At 53.9% G+C, this 14158-nt stretch overlaps 5 protein-coding genes across 5 annotated transcripts; 4 read left to right on the top strand and 1 right to left on the bottom strand.

Moving 5' to 3' along the window:
• Positions 1 to 32: 32 nt before the first annotated feature.
• Positions 33 to 8718, bottom strand: QC763_406130 (uncharacterized protein; the record flags this gene model as incomplete). The annotated part of the gene is made up of 5 exons (XM_062912253.1): positions 6732 to 8718; positions 6470 to 6698; positions 6116 to 6410; positions 3481 to 5129; positions 33 to 3430 (listed from the first exon to the last, which is right to left on the bottom strand). Exons 4-5 carry the CDS (start codon positions 3752 to 3754, stop codon positions 33 to 35), a joined length of 3672 nt encoding a protein of 1223 aa, XP_062766150.1. The 5' UTR covers positions 3755 to 5129; positions 6116 to 6410; positions 6470 to 6698; positions 6732 to 8718.
• Positions 6776 to 7380, top strand: QC763_0070210 (uncharacterized protein; the record flags this gene model as incomplete). The annotated part of the gene is made up of 3 exons (XM_062905972.1): positions 6776 to 6826; positions 6855 to 6977; positions 7375 to 7380. 3 exons carry the CDS (start codon positions 6776 to 6778, stop codon positions 7378 to 7380), a joined length of 180 nt encoding a protein of 59 aa, XP_062766151.1.
• Positions 7457 to 8610, top strand: AHA1 (Co-chaperone; the record flags this gene model as incomplete). Its single annotated transcript, XM_062912252.1, has 3 exons — positions 7457 to 7679; positions 7791 to 7873; positions 7936 to 8610. The coding sequence occupies 3 exons, from the start codon at positions 7457 to 7459 to the stop codon at positions 8608 to 8610; spliced, it is 981 nt and encodes a 326-aa protein (XP_062766152.1).
• Positions 8719 to 8766: 48 nt separating the features above from the next.
• On the top strand, positions 8767 to 9994 carry QC763_406110 (uncharacterized protein; the record flags this gene model as incomplete). Its single annotated transcript, XM_062912251.1, has 2 exons — positions 8767 to 8976; positions 9080 to 9994. The coding sequence occupies 2 exons, from the start codon at positions 8767 to 8769 to the stop codon at positions 9992 to 9994; spliced, it is 1125 nt and encodes a 374-aa protein (XP_062766153.1).
• A 57-nt stretch (positions 9995 to 10051) lies between these two features.
• On the top strand, positions 10052 to 13231 carry QC763_406105 (uncharacterized protein). The gene is made up of 2 exons (XM_062912250.1): positions 10052 to 11725; positions 11817 to 13231. Exons 1-2 carry the CDS (start codon positions 10587 to 10589, stop codon positions 13072 to 13074), a joined length of 2397 nt encoding a protein of 798 aa, XP_062766154.1. The 5' UTR covers positions 10052 to 10586; the 3' UTR covers positions 13075 to 13231.
• The last annotated feature ends 927 nt before the right edge of the window (positions 13232 to 14158 follow it).

Here is a 14158-nt window from a genome sequence, read left to right on the forward strand (position 1 = left end):
AAAGAACTCCAACCGATCGTCATCTTCAGCCCCTAAACACCACCGACACCTCCCTCCTCAAAACTCTCATCCCACCCCCCCGTCTCCAACAACCAACCCCCCACCCGTTCCTTCACCCCGCCCACCGTCTCCCCCAGCGCACTATTCCACTGATCCTGCACAACCCTAACCTTATCCTTCAAATCATCCGTCAACCTCCCCGCCTCCTCCCGTCTCATCTCCTCCACCCTCCCCCCATCCCTCCCCTCCGCCTCCATCACCTTCCCCTTGGCAGCTACCACCGCCTCCTTAACCTCATGCAGCAAGCAAAGCAAGTTCGTCTGACTCTCGATAAACTGATACGTGCTCTTCTCCGCATGCAGCAACAAACTGAAGAGATACTGCAAAGGGTGCTCGGTGTAGCTCGGGTTCTCGGCCATCTCCAACGCTGGTATCTGGATGTGGAAACCTTCCATATCAGTCGGGATCTTGTCGAGGAGACGCTTGAGGTCGGGCGCAATGTCCCAAAAGGCGTTGAGTTGCACTTCCACACCCCTAACGACGGTTTCCTCGACTACATCGCGAAACTCTTGCGTGCGATGGAGGACTTCCTCTGCAAAGGCTAGCTGGCGTTTATTCGCGTCTTCGATGAAGAAGGCCTTGGCAGAGGCGACTTTATCGTCTTGCTGGGCGAGTTTGTAGGGGACGAGGACGAGGTCGCGGTAGTGGTCGTTGCGGGAGGAGAGGAGGTCGTACAACGCCCGGTGTAACGTTTCGCGGGCTTCAAAGATCCATTTGAGGAGGGTTAGTTTCTCCAAGAGTTCAGGCTGCTCGTCGCCTTCTTCCTGGGGGAGGTTGGGGTTGGATCTGTGGGTTTCGTCGAAGAGGCGGGAGCGGAGGTTGTCAAAGAGTTCGGTGGCGGTGTTGATCCTGCTTTGAAGGATCTCGTTCACGGGCATTACGACGACGGTTTGGAATTCGTCAAAGTCAGACTTTTCGAGGTCTTTGAGTTTGGTGTGCTCGGCGGCTGTGGCGTCGGCTTCGATGCGGGCTGCGTCTGCGTAGGAGAGCGCGCCCGAGGAAATGTCTTGGTGGAGGTTTTGGCGCAGGGTGACGCGGTCTTTTTTTAGCGCTTCGTCGAGGGCGAGGCGTTTTTGGGAAGAGGATTGCTTGTAGGCTTCTTGGATGGCGGTTACCTCGGTGAGGTCACTGACGGTGCGGATCGAGGTGCGGATTTCGGTCAACTCGGGGTGGTTGTTGTTGACTGCTGGGTGATGTCGGGGATAAGGAGGTGGGAGGGTCACTAGACGGGATACGTCGAGGTGATCTGGGTTTGGTGTGTTGGGGGCTGTCGAAGATGAAGCAACCGAGTTGCGAGAAAGAGCCTGCGGTGTCATGGATTGGTCTGTATCGTGCCATCCTGTCTTTTCAGGGGGGTACCCGTGGGAGGCCCGCTTGCTTGAACCAGCAGGCGACAATTGCGGCTCATCGATCCATTGCAGTGCTTCTCGAGCCTCTTTAGGCACACCCATATACTTTGACTCCCGCTTTGACCTCTCTATCCTGGACGACGGAGCACCTGTAGAGTCGGCCTCCCACCACCTGCTAGCCGGCCGTCCCCTCGAGTCCTGCTCATCCACAGCATCACTGACGCTCATGCTGAGAATCGGCGACAACGATGGCATGTAGTTGTTTGAAGGCCAGTTTTGGTTCCCAGAGGGTGATGGTGACTGCTGCTGCTGCTGCTGCTGCTGACTCACAGACGTCGGTGTTTGAACCGCTGATGACGAAGCCCCATGGTTTCCTTCAAACGCAGATCCAATCGACCCACGGTGCGATCTCGGTTCTGACGATTGTGGTGTCAACTCCACGGTCCCGCTGGTGGCCGAATTGATCGACTCTCTCCGGACTGGCATCGGCCTAAACAGATCACGGGTCAAGTCCAGTACCTCAGAACCCATCGCCCCAATGGCAGCACCGTATCGTTCCCTCCGTATCCTTGACTCGTTGACAAAGAACTCGGCAAACAATCTAACTCGCTCGGCATCGTTGGCGGCAGATGCTTCTCGGTCGGCGAAGGCTGCAAAGCGGTCAACAGTACCACGAGCAAACTGCTCGCTGCTCTGCGTGATCACCATATGCTTGGACACGGGAAAATTGTGTGATGGCGAAAGAGGAGCCGACATCGGCATGTCCGGCCCCATGCCCCGGTGTGTCGAGGACGACCTGCTGCCAGTGGGCGGAGTTGGCAACGCCCTTGGAACCGCATGTCTTTCAGGATGTTTTTGGGAACTGGGCGAGAGTCTTGTTGGTGTCACCTGGCCAGACACACCTTGAGAACCGGAAGCTCGGGGGGTCCTAGATTCTGGCGTGTCAATCGATTCACCGGTTTTTGGCGTCTCGCTCGTCCTTCCGGTCCTTGGCGTGCCTCTTCCGATTGTTAGGCGCCGTTGCAGCCCACCGGAGGACGAACCAGGAATCACAATATCAGACAGGCCATGAGGCGAGTGTGTTGTGTCCATAGACCCTCGTGTAGCTAGCCTGGTCCGGCTTTCGCTCCGCCGCTCCAGCAGCGTCTTGTCTCCCCTGACCACAGGACTCCTTCGGACAAGCCCACCTGCTGAACTGGGCGCCGAAGATGTAGCAGATTCGGTCTGCGCTCCAGTTCCTGAGCTTGCAACACTGGACGTCTCTGAAAGCTGAACGCCGACCGTGGCTGGTGAGTCAGCATGTTGTTGTTGCTGCTGCTGATGTTGCCCTGGTGGCCCAGGGAGGTTGTCGCCCTCTCTCCAGTTGGCTGGTGTCAAGGGCACAGGACCCAGAGCAGCCACTCCGGTTGGTGGTGGTCGGCGGGTTGGCGGTGAGACAATAGGGTCACTTCCAGATTGTAGCCGCTGCATGCTCTGAGATCTGCTTGACGAGGGTGGTGGCCCAGGTGGTGGTGGGGGGACTGGCATCGATGGGTCCCATCGATGCTGAGACGAAGAGCGTGATCTAGCTGATGTGGGAGTAGCCACCGCGGGTGTCGAGACAGCTCGTCGAGCGCCCGGGGCCATGTTCTGGGAGGAGTCGGAATCTGTTCGTTGTGGCACTTGGTGGGGTATCTGCAGCGTCAAAGGCCCTGGGTGACCACCGGCCGGACGAGACAACAGCCCGCTGAGCGAGCGGGATGATTGTTGCGGACTCGGATCAAGTGGTGCTATGGCTGGCTCGGGCTCACGACGTCTTGTCAGCGAGGGGAGGCCGAATCGTCTTTCTCGGGAAGGGCCCCTCGTTCCAGGCGGAGGCGGAAACGATGTGTTGGCCACTGGAGATTCGGTAGCCGCTCTCTGCAAAGGGGGATGTGGTGCTCGAGCAACTGAGATATTGCCAGCTGGACCCTGATCGAAGTTCATGCTCATCGGTCTGGCACTGCGGGGGGGTGAATATGGCGGCGGTGGCAGCGGTGATCCTACCAGCTCATCAGTCTTGTATTCAGATTACCGTCCCAAAAACACTCACCTTGAGGCTCCTGGATGGCAGTCGTCTGCATCGGTTCCTGGCCAGGTCCCGCAGTCGGTGAAGTGATCCATTGCTGCGGATTGTATGGCTGGATGGCGCTCAATGGAGTTTGGTTGGATGAAAAGGCGCCATGAGAGCTGACTGACAGCGCCGAATGAGGTGTGCCGTTGTTGTGCTGAGGGTGGTATACACCCAACGATGCTGTGAGGAGCGGATTCAGTCCAGCACGAAGGCGCGCGGTCGGATCCCGTGAAGAGCTCATCATAGGTTGCATCTCGATGTCGTCCTGATCTCTAGTGAGGACTGAACCTCAGAAGGACCCCAATGTGAGCCTCGAATAGTCAGTCCCTCGGGTCTCTTGAGGGCCCCTATCTCCAGCAGACACCCAGTGTGATCTTTCCTAGACACTCACAGCCCAACACCACGCAGCGGTTTTGTGGTGCTGGCCACCTCGCCATACACAAGTGGGTCGTTTGTCGATTCGCGGGGCTGTTGATTACACGATCATGGTCAGAGCTCAAATAGGTGTTGCTGAGAGTTATCTGTATCGTGATGCTTCACGCCCGCCCTCGAATTCCCACAGTCGCAGTTGAGGTTGTCGTGATCAGAAAATGCGCGGCTGAAAGAAGGGACGGTGCAACTGCGCTGAACAAGCAGCAAATGGAACGTGGTGTGGTTCCGCGGCGCGGGTTGGGAGCGTTGCAGGAGATAAAAGAGGGATTCCTCAAGACCAGACTATGCCCCAACATGCCCAACCTATCAAGACCCCTGCATGCTGCCCGCTGGTGGTGTTCCCACTTCTACTGCTGCTGTTATGGACCACGGTGCTAGCCCCGGAGTGGTACTACGGTACGTATATTAACAGTCAAACCTCCTGCATGGAAGAAGAGCGGGAGCCGGCCACCCGCTTTAACTCTTCTCCCAGACGGGCCTTCTCCAGAGGGGCTTCACTCCGAGAATTGCAATATATTGCGTACAGCCAGCTGGTGACCCTGGAGCGTGCTAAACGTAAGCATTCAGGCAGGCACCCGCTGGGACAATATCATGCCCCGTCTGTATTCTGCAGCAGTCCTTTGCAACTGCTCTCGATCTGCTTGTTTCCCAGGCAGGATGGCAGAGAGGGAGGGGGTTCCTCGACGGGGTTCAAACCCGGATTGCCCTGTGCCTGGACCTGCAAGACACAGACCAGACATGCAGGAGGCACCTCCTGGATCCTCGCACGGCTTCACCTACAGGTGCCTGCTCTGCTCCCTCTCCTCAAAACTGGTGATGGTTCCTGCGGTAGCGGGGGGGTTACAGAGAACCGTCGATTTGCTACTATCAGGAACGGGTCAAATCACGGCCTGGCATTAACCTGTGCCATCTTTGATCTCTTGGCTTCCGGATTAACAGGCGTGAACTGGACCATAGTGGCGATGGGATGGCCGAGAGCGAGAAGGGCGAAAGGAGGGGTCTGTTGACTGCGAGACAGGTGCGACGGTGATTGGGCACGTCTGTCGTAGTCTGCCGGTAATCTATTCTTGGTTGCCTTTGGTTGTGGGCAAAATTCAGATTCCCCGCGATGATTCGCTCGACGCTGTGAAATGGTCGGTGATGCGTGCTGCCGGCGCTTAACCCCCTTGCTGATTCTCCGCCATATGATTCGGCTGCTGCTGTCGACGCATTAGCGGATGGCACATGCTTCCATCAGCAGTACGCGTTAGTCCATTCTTGGAATGGTGTCCGTCTCCCGGCTTGGGCTTCATGAGTTCTGGACAAAATATCGTCTTGAGGCTGTGTGACTTTTCTGTATGTTTTGATCTCGTTGTCTTTTCCACCGCTTTTTATCCGTACCGATGACCCAGACTCTTGGGGTCCGAGTGCTCGGGCCTCCTATACTCACACCTTGATAATAATTGTTACAACACCATGAACAGTCCACATTGCAAGCATCAATCACCACACCACTCTGGACAATTCACCTTGTCTCTGTCTCTGCTGTCGTAAGGGATTTGTTCCGCCTCCAGGCACCCAACTCAAGCCCGGAAGACCCCAACATGAGGTCTTGATCGCTTTCCTGGCTGCAGCTGCGTTCTCTCCAGCTGGGACGGAAACGCAGCCTTCGTTGTTCCCCTTGGGATCGAGCAAAGCAGAGTGTTTAGAATTGGAATCTCATATGTTTTGAATAGGATTGATAACCTCTCCATGGTGCCGTGGGCCAGTCCTGTTGACGTCCTCTCTCTCAGCAATCGTAGACAACTAGCTAAGAGGGAAGCTGTTGGTGAGATGAGGGTGGGCGGATCAGCTGTGTTGAATGTGGGGTGACCGCTTCCACCCCCACACTGTCGTGAGGTGAGTTGAAGGTTTGATGCCGAGCTTTCAAGATATAACCACATGATTTGACGATAGAACCGCATGGCATCCAGCACAACAAGTGACACCCCCAAGCAGAAATTCCTGCCGTGACCTGTATGTCAGTGGTGTTTGCCCCCCTTCTGCGGCTCTGCATGGGCTCGGATTGTTGGTGATGTGATGGCCCAATGAGACCTGTAAGGTCAACACCGAACAAGCTGGGCAACCGTAGCTTCCCCACATCGGGCCCGATCGTTGGGAACAGGATGTGATCGGGTCCCTATAAATAGCAGTGGTTTCTCACTGGTGAATGTTTTCCATGTGGATTCGAGGTTGAAGGGCGTCATGAGAAAGTTGATGATGTTAGTATGCGGCACCCTAGCCCGGGAAGACAGAGATCCGGACTGTGTTCAAGTCCGAGTTTGGTGCGCCGGGTTCGCGCCATCGCGGGGCATTCGGGTCAAGACTTCCCGTGTCTGCAAACCTGCCGGTGCCTCAATGATACATACGGAATGCAATGGTGATGATAGCGGTGGTTACGGATGATCACTCGGTGTGTGTGCGGTCTCGGGAAGACCAGATATGTGCCTCAAGGTCACCTCCCCATCCGGTTGGTGCCGAAGACTCGCTGCCCTGTGTGTAATGTCTAGTAACACACAAACTTCTGATTCCCAACCACCATGAGTTGAGCATGTGTGCCGGTCGAAAGCTCCGGTCGGGTGTCAACAGCTGCTGTGTCATGAGGGTCGAAAGTTCTCTCTGGCAAACCAATTTGGCCATGGCTATCAACATCAAAACATGGCAGGAAATCCGTGATACCGGGCGGAGGTTACGCGGACGCGTTGAGCTGCTGTGCTGTGTTTGTGGATCGCGTCCAGTGTGATCATCAGCCATGGCCCTTGTGTACCTGAATAATTGCCCATGGCTAGCTGGAATATCGAGTTGCCAAGTGACACATATTTTGATGTCCAAGAAGGAAGGCTGCAAGGCTGTTCAGCAGGATCAATTGGTCATTGTAAATCTGATTCATCAATAGCAAAAAGATCAAGCTCCTGGTTGTCCCTGTCGATCTGATTCTGGTGGTGTTTGATGCGGCATGTCAGATCTCGATCAGGCGGCAGAAACCGAGCTCCAGCCCCATACTGAGAGCTACCCCACTAAAGGCGGTCAGTGTTCTGCCTCTGCTCCCCGCCCAACTGGAGCCTGTTAAGTTTTCTAGAGCTTTCCAAACTGCTCTTTCTGACCCTTCCCCATTTTCTTCAATGGGCGCTCGCCCACTTCTTAAAGCCTTCCCCTTCTCTTCAAACATCAACAAACAACTTCTGAAGACCATCACGACCTTTCAAAGGTAGGACGCGCCCTTCTTCCCTCGACCAACCTCCCAATCGCTTGCTTGCATGATGATTGTTCAGCTGGCACCAGTCATAGGGCGACTTGTACTCCCTTCCCTTGATGACGAAGCTGCGGTCTACCAGGACCAACTCTGACCTAGCACCACCTCTCTCTTCTTCCTTTGCGCGATTCTTCTCTCGTACCGAGCAAATTGCTGACTGGAGAACACAGATCTGATTCTTTTTTTTTTTTAGTTCCCGTTCCATTCCATACTTCCATTCCATACTTTTTTTTTTTTTAATTTACCGCGAAAATGGTCCTCCACAACCCCAACAACTGGCACTGGGTCAACAAGGACGTGTCGGTGTGGTCCAAGAAATGGTTTGATGACAACCTGACCAAGATCGAGGCCAAGGAGGGCGATGTATCGGCCAAGATTAGCAAGGTCGTCAGCATGGACGGCGACTGCGATGTTGCGCAGCGCAAGGGCAAGGTTATCACCATTTTTGATGTCAAGTTAACGTTGGAGTTCACAGGTACGTATTTCCATAGAATAATATCACTTTTTCCTGAGAACCCATTGCCAATCATTCCGTCCTGTGACTCCTGCCCATGTCGTGTTCGTAGGCTAAAACTCTGTCCTGCAGGCTCCACTGCCGATGGCGACGAGGTTTCGGGGACCATCACGGTGCCCGAGGTGTCGCACGAGCTTGATGAGGATGAATTTGTGGTAGGTTGCACTCTTCCCGGCCACAACGTGTTGTAACAGTCGACTAAGTGTCGCCCTTGTAGTTTGACATCGACGTCCACTCCGAGTCCAAGGAGAAGCAGGCTGTCAGAGATCTGGTCAAGTCCAAGATCGTCCCTCAGCTTCGCAGCGAATTCGTCAAGCTGGCTCCCGCCCTCATCGCTGAGCACGGCAAGGACTTACAGCACCCTGCTGGGTCGAACCCATCCAGCGGCTTCACGACCCCCAAGTACCACCCCCCGACCGGCGCCCAAGCCACCAAGGCTACTACCACAGCCACCCAGTCCAATGCCGGAAGCGTCGTAAACACCACGACCGTGACCGATAACGAGGAGTTCCGTACCACAGCTGAGGAGCTTTACAAGACCTTCACCGATCCCCAGCGGATAGCTGCATTCACCCGCGCCCCTCCCAAGGTTTTTGAGGGCGCCAAGAAGGGCGGCAGGTTTGAGTTGTTTGGTGGCAACGTGTCTGGCGAGTACCTGGAGTTGGAGGAGCCCAAGAAGATTGTCCAGAGCTGGCGTCTGGACCAGTGGCCCGCTGGCCATTACTCTAAGCTCAGCATTGAGTTTGACCAGAACGACGTTGACCATGTCACGGTCATGCGCGTCGAGTGGACCGGCGTGCCCATCGGCCAAGAGGAGCCCACCAAGCAGAATTGGCTCGAGTATTACGTCCGCAGCATCAAGAGGACTTTTGGTTTTGGCACCATTCTTTAAGGACTTGGACGGGACCAGAAGGGGGAAAACGGCGTTGGGCGGATGGGTATGAGGATTTTGAACAGATCGCGGCGCACACAGTTAGAGCCAATGAGAAATGATGATGCATAATACTTCTGATTTGGGCCAGTGGTAAGGCAGATTGTGAGGCGTCTTATGTCACGACAGTTTTGGTCTCCACAGACGCGGGGTGATGATCATCGCAGAGCCTCATCGGCTTTCACACACACCTCGATTTGCAATGCTCCAAGAACTACTTCAACAACCCAGGACTCTCAACCTTTTCTACAGCAGCACGCAATTAGAAACCCATCGTTTAAAATGGCACCTATTTACAAAATCGCCCTCATCCAGTTCCAGCCAAAGGTATGAATGAGCCTCTCTGAGCCGGTGATGTCATCATTCCGATCTATTCGTCCCAAACCATTCAGCTCAGCTTTGTTGGCTAAACTAACCAACCCCCTGATAGGATGTGTCCCCCTCGGAGAACTTTTCCCTCTCGGCCTCGTACATCCGCAAGGCAGCCTCCCAAGGGGCCCAGCTGGCTGTTCTGCCCGAGTATCACCTCACCTCTTGGTGCCCCTCCCACCCAGACTTTCTCTCCTCCTGCGTCGAGTCTTGCTCTTACCTCTCTCAGTACCAATCATTGGCGAAGGAACTCAAAATTGATATCGTTCCTGGAACCATCTGCGAGGTCCACCCTTCGCTTTCGGCTGAGGAGGTCACTGCTACTTCTAGCACCGGCAAAGATGAAGAACGTCGGGTGGAGGTGAGGAACATGGCTTACTTCATCTCGGGGTTGACAGGGGAGGTAGTGGGACGGTATCAAAAGCGGAATCTGTGGCACCCCGAACGGGAGCATTTGACTGCCTGGGGGAAGGAGGGGGGTCGTCACAGGGGGTTTGATATCCCTGGGTTAATGTTCCCTGACGGAACCCCGGTGAGGGGAGGGATGTTGATTTGTTGGGATATGGTTTTTCCGGAGGGGTTTAGGGAGTTGATTGGGGATGGGGTGGAACTGGTTGTTATACCTAGTTTTTGGTTGGTGACGGAGGATTTTGGGGAGGGGGATGAAGGGGAAAGGGAGAGGGCGAGGAGGGGGGAGGAGGAGTTTTTACGGGGGGTGGTGGTTACGAGGGCGTTTGAGAATACGGCTGCGGTTGTGTTTGTTAATGCTGGGGGTTTGAGTCAGGTTGGGTTGCCGGGGGTTGGGAATCAGGGGGGCGTTATGGGGGTTGAGACGGAGGAGATGAGGGTTGTGGAGGTTGATCTTGGGCGGGGGAGGGGGTTGGAGAGGAGGTATAAGATTAGGGAGGATATGAGGGGGGTGGAGTGGGGGTATGGGGTTTATCATGGGGAGGAGAGGAAGGGCGGCGGTCGTTAGGGGCGAGTAGGTGCCGGAGTCGGGGAAGGGGGGAAAGGTTTGGGGGGATACGGGGGTTGTGGAGTGGATATAGGGGGTTTATTATGGGGGCAGAGGGGTTGTGGTGGTTGTTATGAGGGAGTAGGGGATAGGGTGGTTGAAGGTGCGTGGAACCAAAAGGACATCCTACCCACCATAGCGTAAGCCAGGTGATGTATATCTCTACAAGGTGGTCAGCTAGGGGGCTTATGGGGGCCCGTATTTGGAGGGCGGTAGGGGTTATCATCAAGGACAGGAAAGGGGGAGGTTGGACCTATGGTTGAGAGAAAGCAGGGCCGAGGCTATCTCTTCCCGGTTCTCCTTACCTTACTTTCTGCCGGTCATAGTTGCCTGAGGTGAATTCTAGGATGTTTTACCACCCGTAAGCCGAATCTGTGCACGCGTTTGGTCTGCTTACCTACCTACTTATTCAGTGTGCCAGGGTGTTGCATCCAGCCAATCGGAAGCGATATGCTGAGGCTGCCCAAACCTGCCCTCTCGATCCTGTCACTCATCACCAACTCTCCATCCGTCCCATTTCGCTACACGGCCCTCGAGAGGGCATGGATACATCATGACCGACAAAGTCAATGTCGACAGTGCAACTTGTCCCGAAGACGCAAACTCAACCGACTGCCTGTTGCGACTTGTCCTCGCTGCACTTGATAAACAGACAGCCAACACAGCGGAAGAATTCAACTGGGACCCTCTCACCTTCTTCTTCACTGCACCCATCGGTCTTTTCGCCGCGCTATTCGCTGCCATTACTATCTATCAAGCAGTCCTGTCTTCTGGACCGGGACGTCGAAAATCCAATCGTCGAGCGATTGGTCCCTGGGCTCTGAAGACCAAAACAGAATGGAGTTGGAGGGACTTGAACAGCTTGTCCATTGCTTCGACACCCGTCCTTCGCGCCGATGATTTTTTGCAAACAATGGGAGGGCGGAGGGAGTGGCATATCTTTCGGGAATCTCGCGAATCCCAAGACAAAGTGCTTTCCAGCACAGAAGGCGCCCGGGCCCTTTATGGAACGATGTGCTTGAGAAGACTTGAACGGGTTGGTGAGGAGTACAACAAATTCTTCGGTACCGAGAAACCCGGTCAGTGTAGCGCGACCTGGCTACGGTTCCTGAGCCACGTCAAGCTCCATAGAATCACATTCGGAACGGCACTTGTCGAGACGACTATGGCGGACTACCTCCCAGCCGATCTCGTGGCTGCGCCAGCATATGCCGAGATTGGTTTTCTCATTGCAGCAGCAGCAGCATCCGGAGCCCACTCAATGATATTCACTGGGTCCGAATCATCGCACTATCCGGTTATCATTGGAGACAGTTTTCAGCTCGACTTTCGCCAACACCCCGTCTTGGGGATCGTGGGCGTGTTTTCTCAGCACGGGCAGCTTTCTCGCCTACCTTTGAAGGAGCACGATAAAAAGACGAATGAGCCTTTCGCAAGCCGTCCTATCTGGCATGATTATCGCCAAAGCACCAAAGCCATAGTAGCTATACTGCACGCCCGGGGCGAGGTGTATTGCTGGCCTCAGTGGAATCATCGTTCTCGAGGGTGTCAATTGCTAAATACCATAACACTGAGAAAATGGCTACCTATCGGTATCACCCAATCGATGCACGACATTTATTGGCAGGAGTTATGCCGCAGATTTGCTGATGGCTACGGAGAACTGCAATGGTTACTGGGGGCTGATATCGAGTATGGCAATCCAACTTGTCCCATAAACTAGGTACCTCATGATGAAAAGGGTCTAGTTATACTTATAACGACTGTGCTAAATCTTTAATAGGTTGAACGGTATTCCATCAATCTTCCCTGGGAAGCTGTCAAGACGCAACCCCAACCTCCTTTCGCTCCTTGCACTTCACCACAATTTCTGGTGTCATTCAGGCGGGATCAGAATGGACAGTTCGGTCTCCCAGAGCTCCAGATCAACCCTTGTTGCCTTTCCAGAAGAGGTCACCGTCAGCATGCGGGGCTCTGAATCTTCAAGGTTGAGAATTCGTCTTGTTATGGACACCTCAGTTCTCCCTACGGATGTCACAGCAAAAATGATTGCTGGTATCTACAAATTCATTGACGGAGAAGATATTGATCAGCTCCGATGGAGCGACGAATTCAACTTTCACTTCACCGAAATTCAAGCCATGAATCTCATGTCAGATGTTCGCTTACATTTAGGAAACAAATCAAAAGAACCCCAAGGCGACCGACCTGTCACTCACGTAGTGGTTAGAACTCCACTTCTTGATGTCTGCCAGGACCTTGTGTTTGGGTTGGACAAGTTTCAGGCAAGGCTTGACGCCATGTCCGCGCTCGAGCGTCAGTACTTACGTGCTCTGATCTATCTGCAAATTAAGATGCTCGATTATTGGCTTCTTGCGGTTTGTGGCGAGTACCTCCCGATAGCACGAACTTTGCGGCTGCTTGTTGTTACTGCAATTTTACTGGACGTGGAAACCCAGGTTCAACATGGTGAAGAGGAGGGAGTGGTTGTTGGATCACACCCACACCGACAGTGGAATCATGACATTGTGGACTCGTCACCGTACCCGCCGCCTACTGCAAAGCACCTTAACACTTTGGAAAATCTTGACAGGTTGCTCGAAGCGACAAGTGACCCCAACAGCCACCATCTGTTCCCAGGTGTAAATCGAACCATGGAAAAGATACACCCGTGGGACTGGGATAACTCGGTCGTCAAAGCCTTGAAAAACTTTTTGGATAAATGTCACCGCAACCATGGGCCTAGGAAGGGCATGGTCCCGGGAACCCGTCTTGGTCGTGGTGGTTCGACGACTGCTCAGGGTTCCCAGGCACAGCATAATGATGGGCCGGAAGTAGAGACTGATGGGGAAGGTCTCAACTACCAACCTCCAGACAGAGACATCCAATTCGGTGAGAGCGAGACAAGAACGTTCGAGGAAGTATTGGATGATCTTCTTGTCTGGAGGGCTCTCTTAGTTGCGGCATTGTTTTGGTCGGCTCCTGACAATAGCCAGGTTTTGAAGTCGGGAATATGGGAACAGGTCATTCCCGTTCTTTAGCAAGACGCCCAAAATAGATGAGGTATTTCGGTTTCCAGATTCTCTTGGGGGGATTATCAACTACCTACATAGTACCTAGTGACTGCATGCCTAGGTGCCGACCTAGGTAGAGCTCAACCACAAAGGGTTAGGCAGCGTCATGCCGCTTTTATATCTGCCCCATCCACAACCCATATTGTGAACCGTCCCTCATCACCATCTTCGCTATCGCTACCAGGAAACTTTCCGTCTGGACACTTGAAACTGCCCGTGCTTAACCTGTACAGACTATCATGATTCGTGGCCTGTATCTTACTCTCATTCTGGTCATCGGGTGATTCAGGGACTTTTCTCGACTCTAGTTCGGAAAGATGAAAGATATTGTCCACGAGTAACGCGAGTACATTAGCGATACTTGTTGGCGGCCGAGAGGTGATCTTGACAGTTGCCTCATAAGTGGTAAAGTTCAGTTTTCCCAAACCCGTGGCGTAGAAGATGCCTCGGTCATGCTGCGCTCGCTCTCCAGACCCGTCCCGTGAGATGCGAGCTTTGATGTTGATGGTTTGTGACATGAACATAATATGTTGGCGTCTGATAGCGCCTATGACCTCTGATGTTTGTGACGCATCAGAAAATACCGAGATGGGTAGTGTGGGTTGAGATAGACGTAAATAGTTAAAGAACTGATCAAAGCATAGTCCAGGCTGCGCTGCTGGCAAAGACATGTACTTGGGGTATACCTCTGGCGGGAATTTAGGTCTGGACGCTTGTAGTGGAGGTATCATCATTCTTCTGGACTCTTCTCTTATTCGCGGGGGAAGATCAGGATGAATGGCAAGTTCAATGCCAAGAAAGGTGGTTTTCAGCTTCGACAACATCTATCGAGTTATTGCAGCGTAGGGCTGAGACGCTCATTCAAAGGGAACCGCCAGTAGTAGGCCTGGTGTGGGTGCCCCAAACATAGAAGAAGTTGCTGCACACGCGAACCTGTATATTCGATGTCTCAGCTGGCCCGACGGCGCCAGCAAACAGGTTGACGGATGTGTCTGCATCGCCTATGGTAAAGAGAGCTGTCGCTGTAAGCTCAGGCGGCGTGATGTTGTTA

The sequence above is a fragment of the Podospora pseudopauciseta genome, chromosome 4 (assembly GCF_035222475.1).
Source record: "Podospora pseudopauciseta strain CBS 411.78 chromosome 4, whole genome shotgun sequence".
In the NCBI taxonomy this organism is placed as follows: Eukaryota; Fungi; Ascomycota; class Sordariomycetes; order Sordariales; family Podosporaceae; genus Podospora; species Podospora pseudopauciseta.

What these genes read in the sequence shown, in the direction of transcription:
- QC763_406105 (XM_062912250.1), top strand. Translation starts at nt 10,587, where the DNA reads ATGACCGACAAAGTCAATGTCGACAGTGCAACTTGTCCCGAAGACGCA. An exon ending in TTACTGGGGGCTGATATCGA is followed by an intron (nt 11,726 to 11,816) that starts GTATGGCAATCC and finishes AATCTTTAATAG; the next exon opens with GTTGAACGGTATTCCATCAA.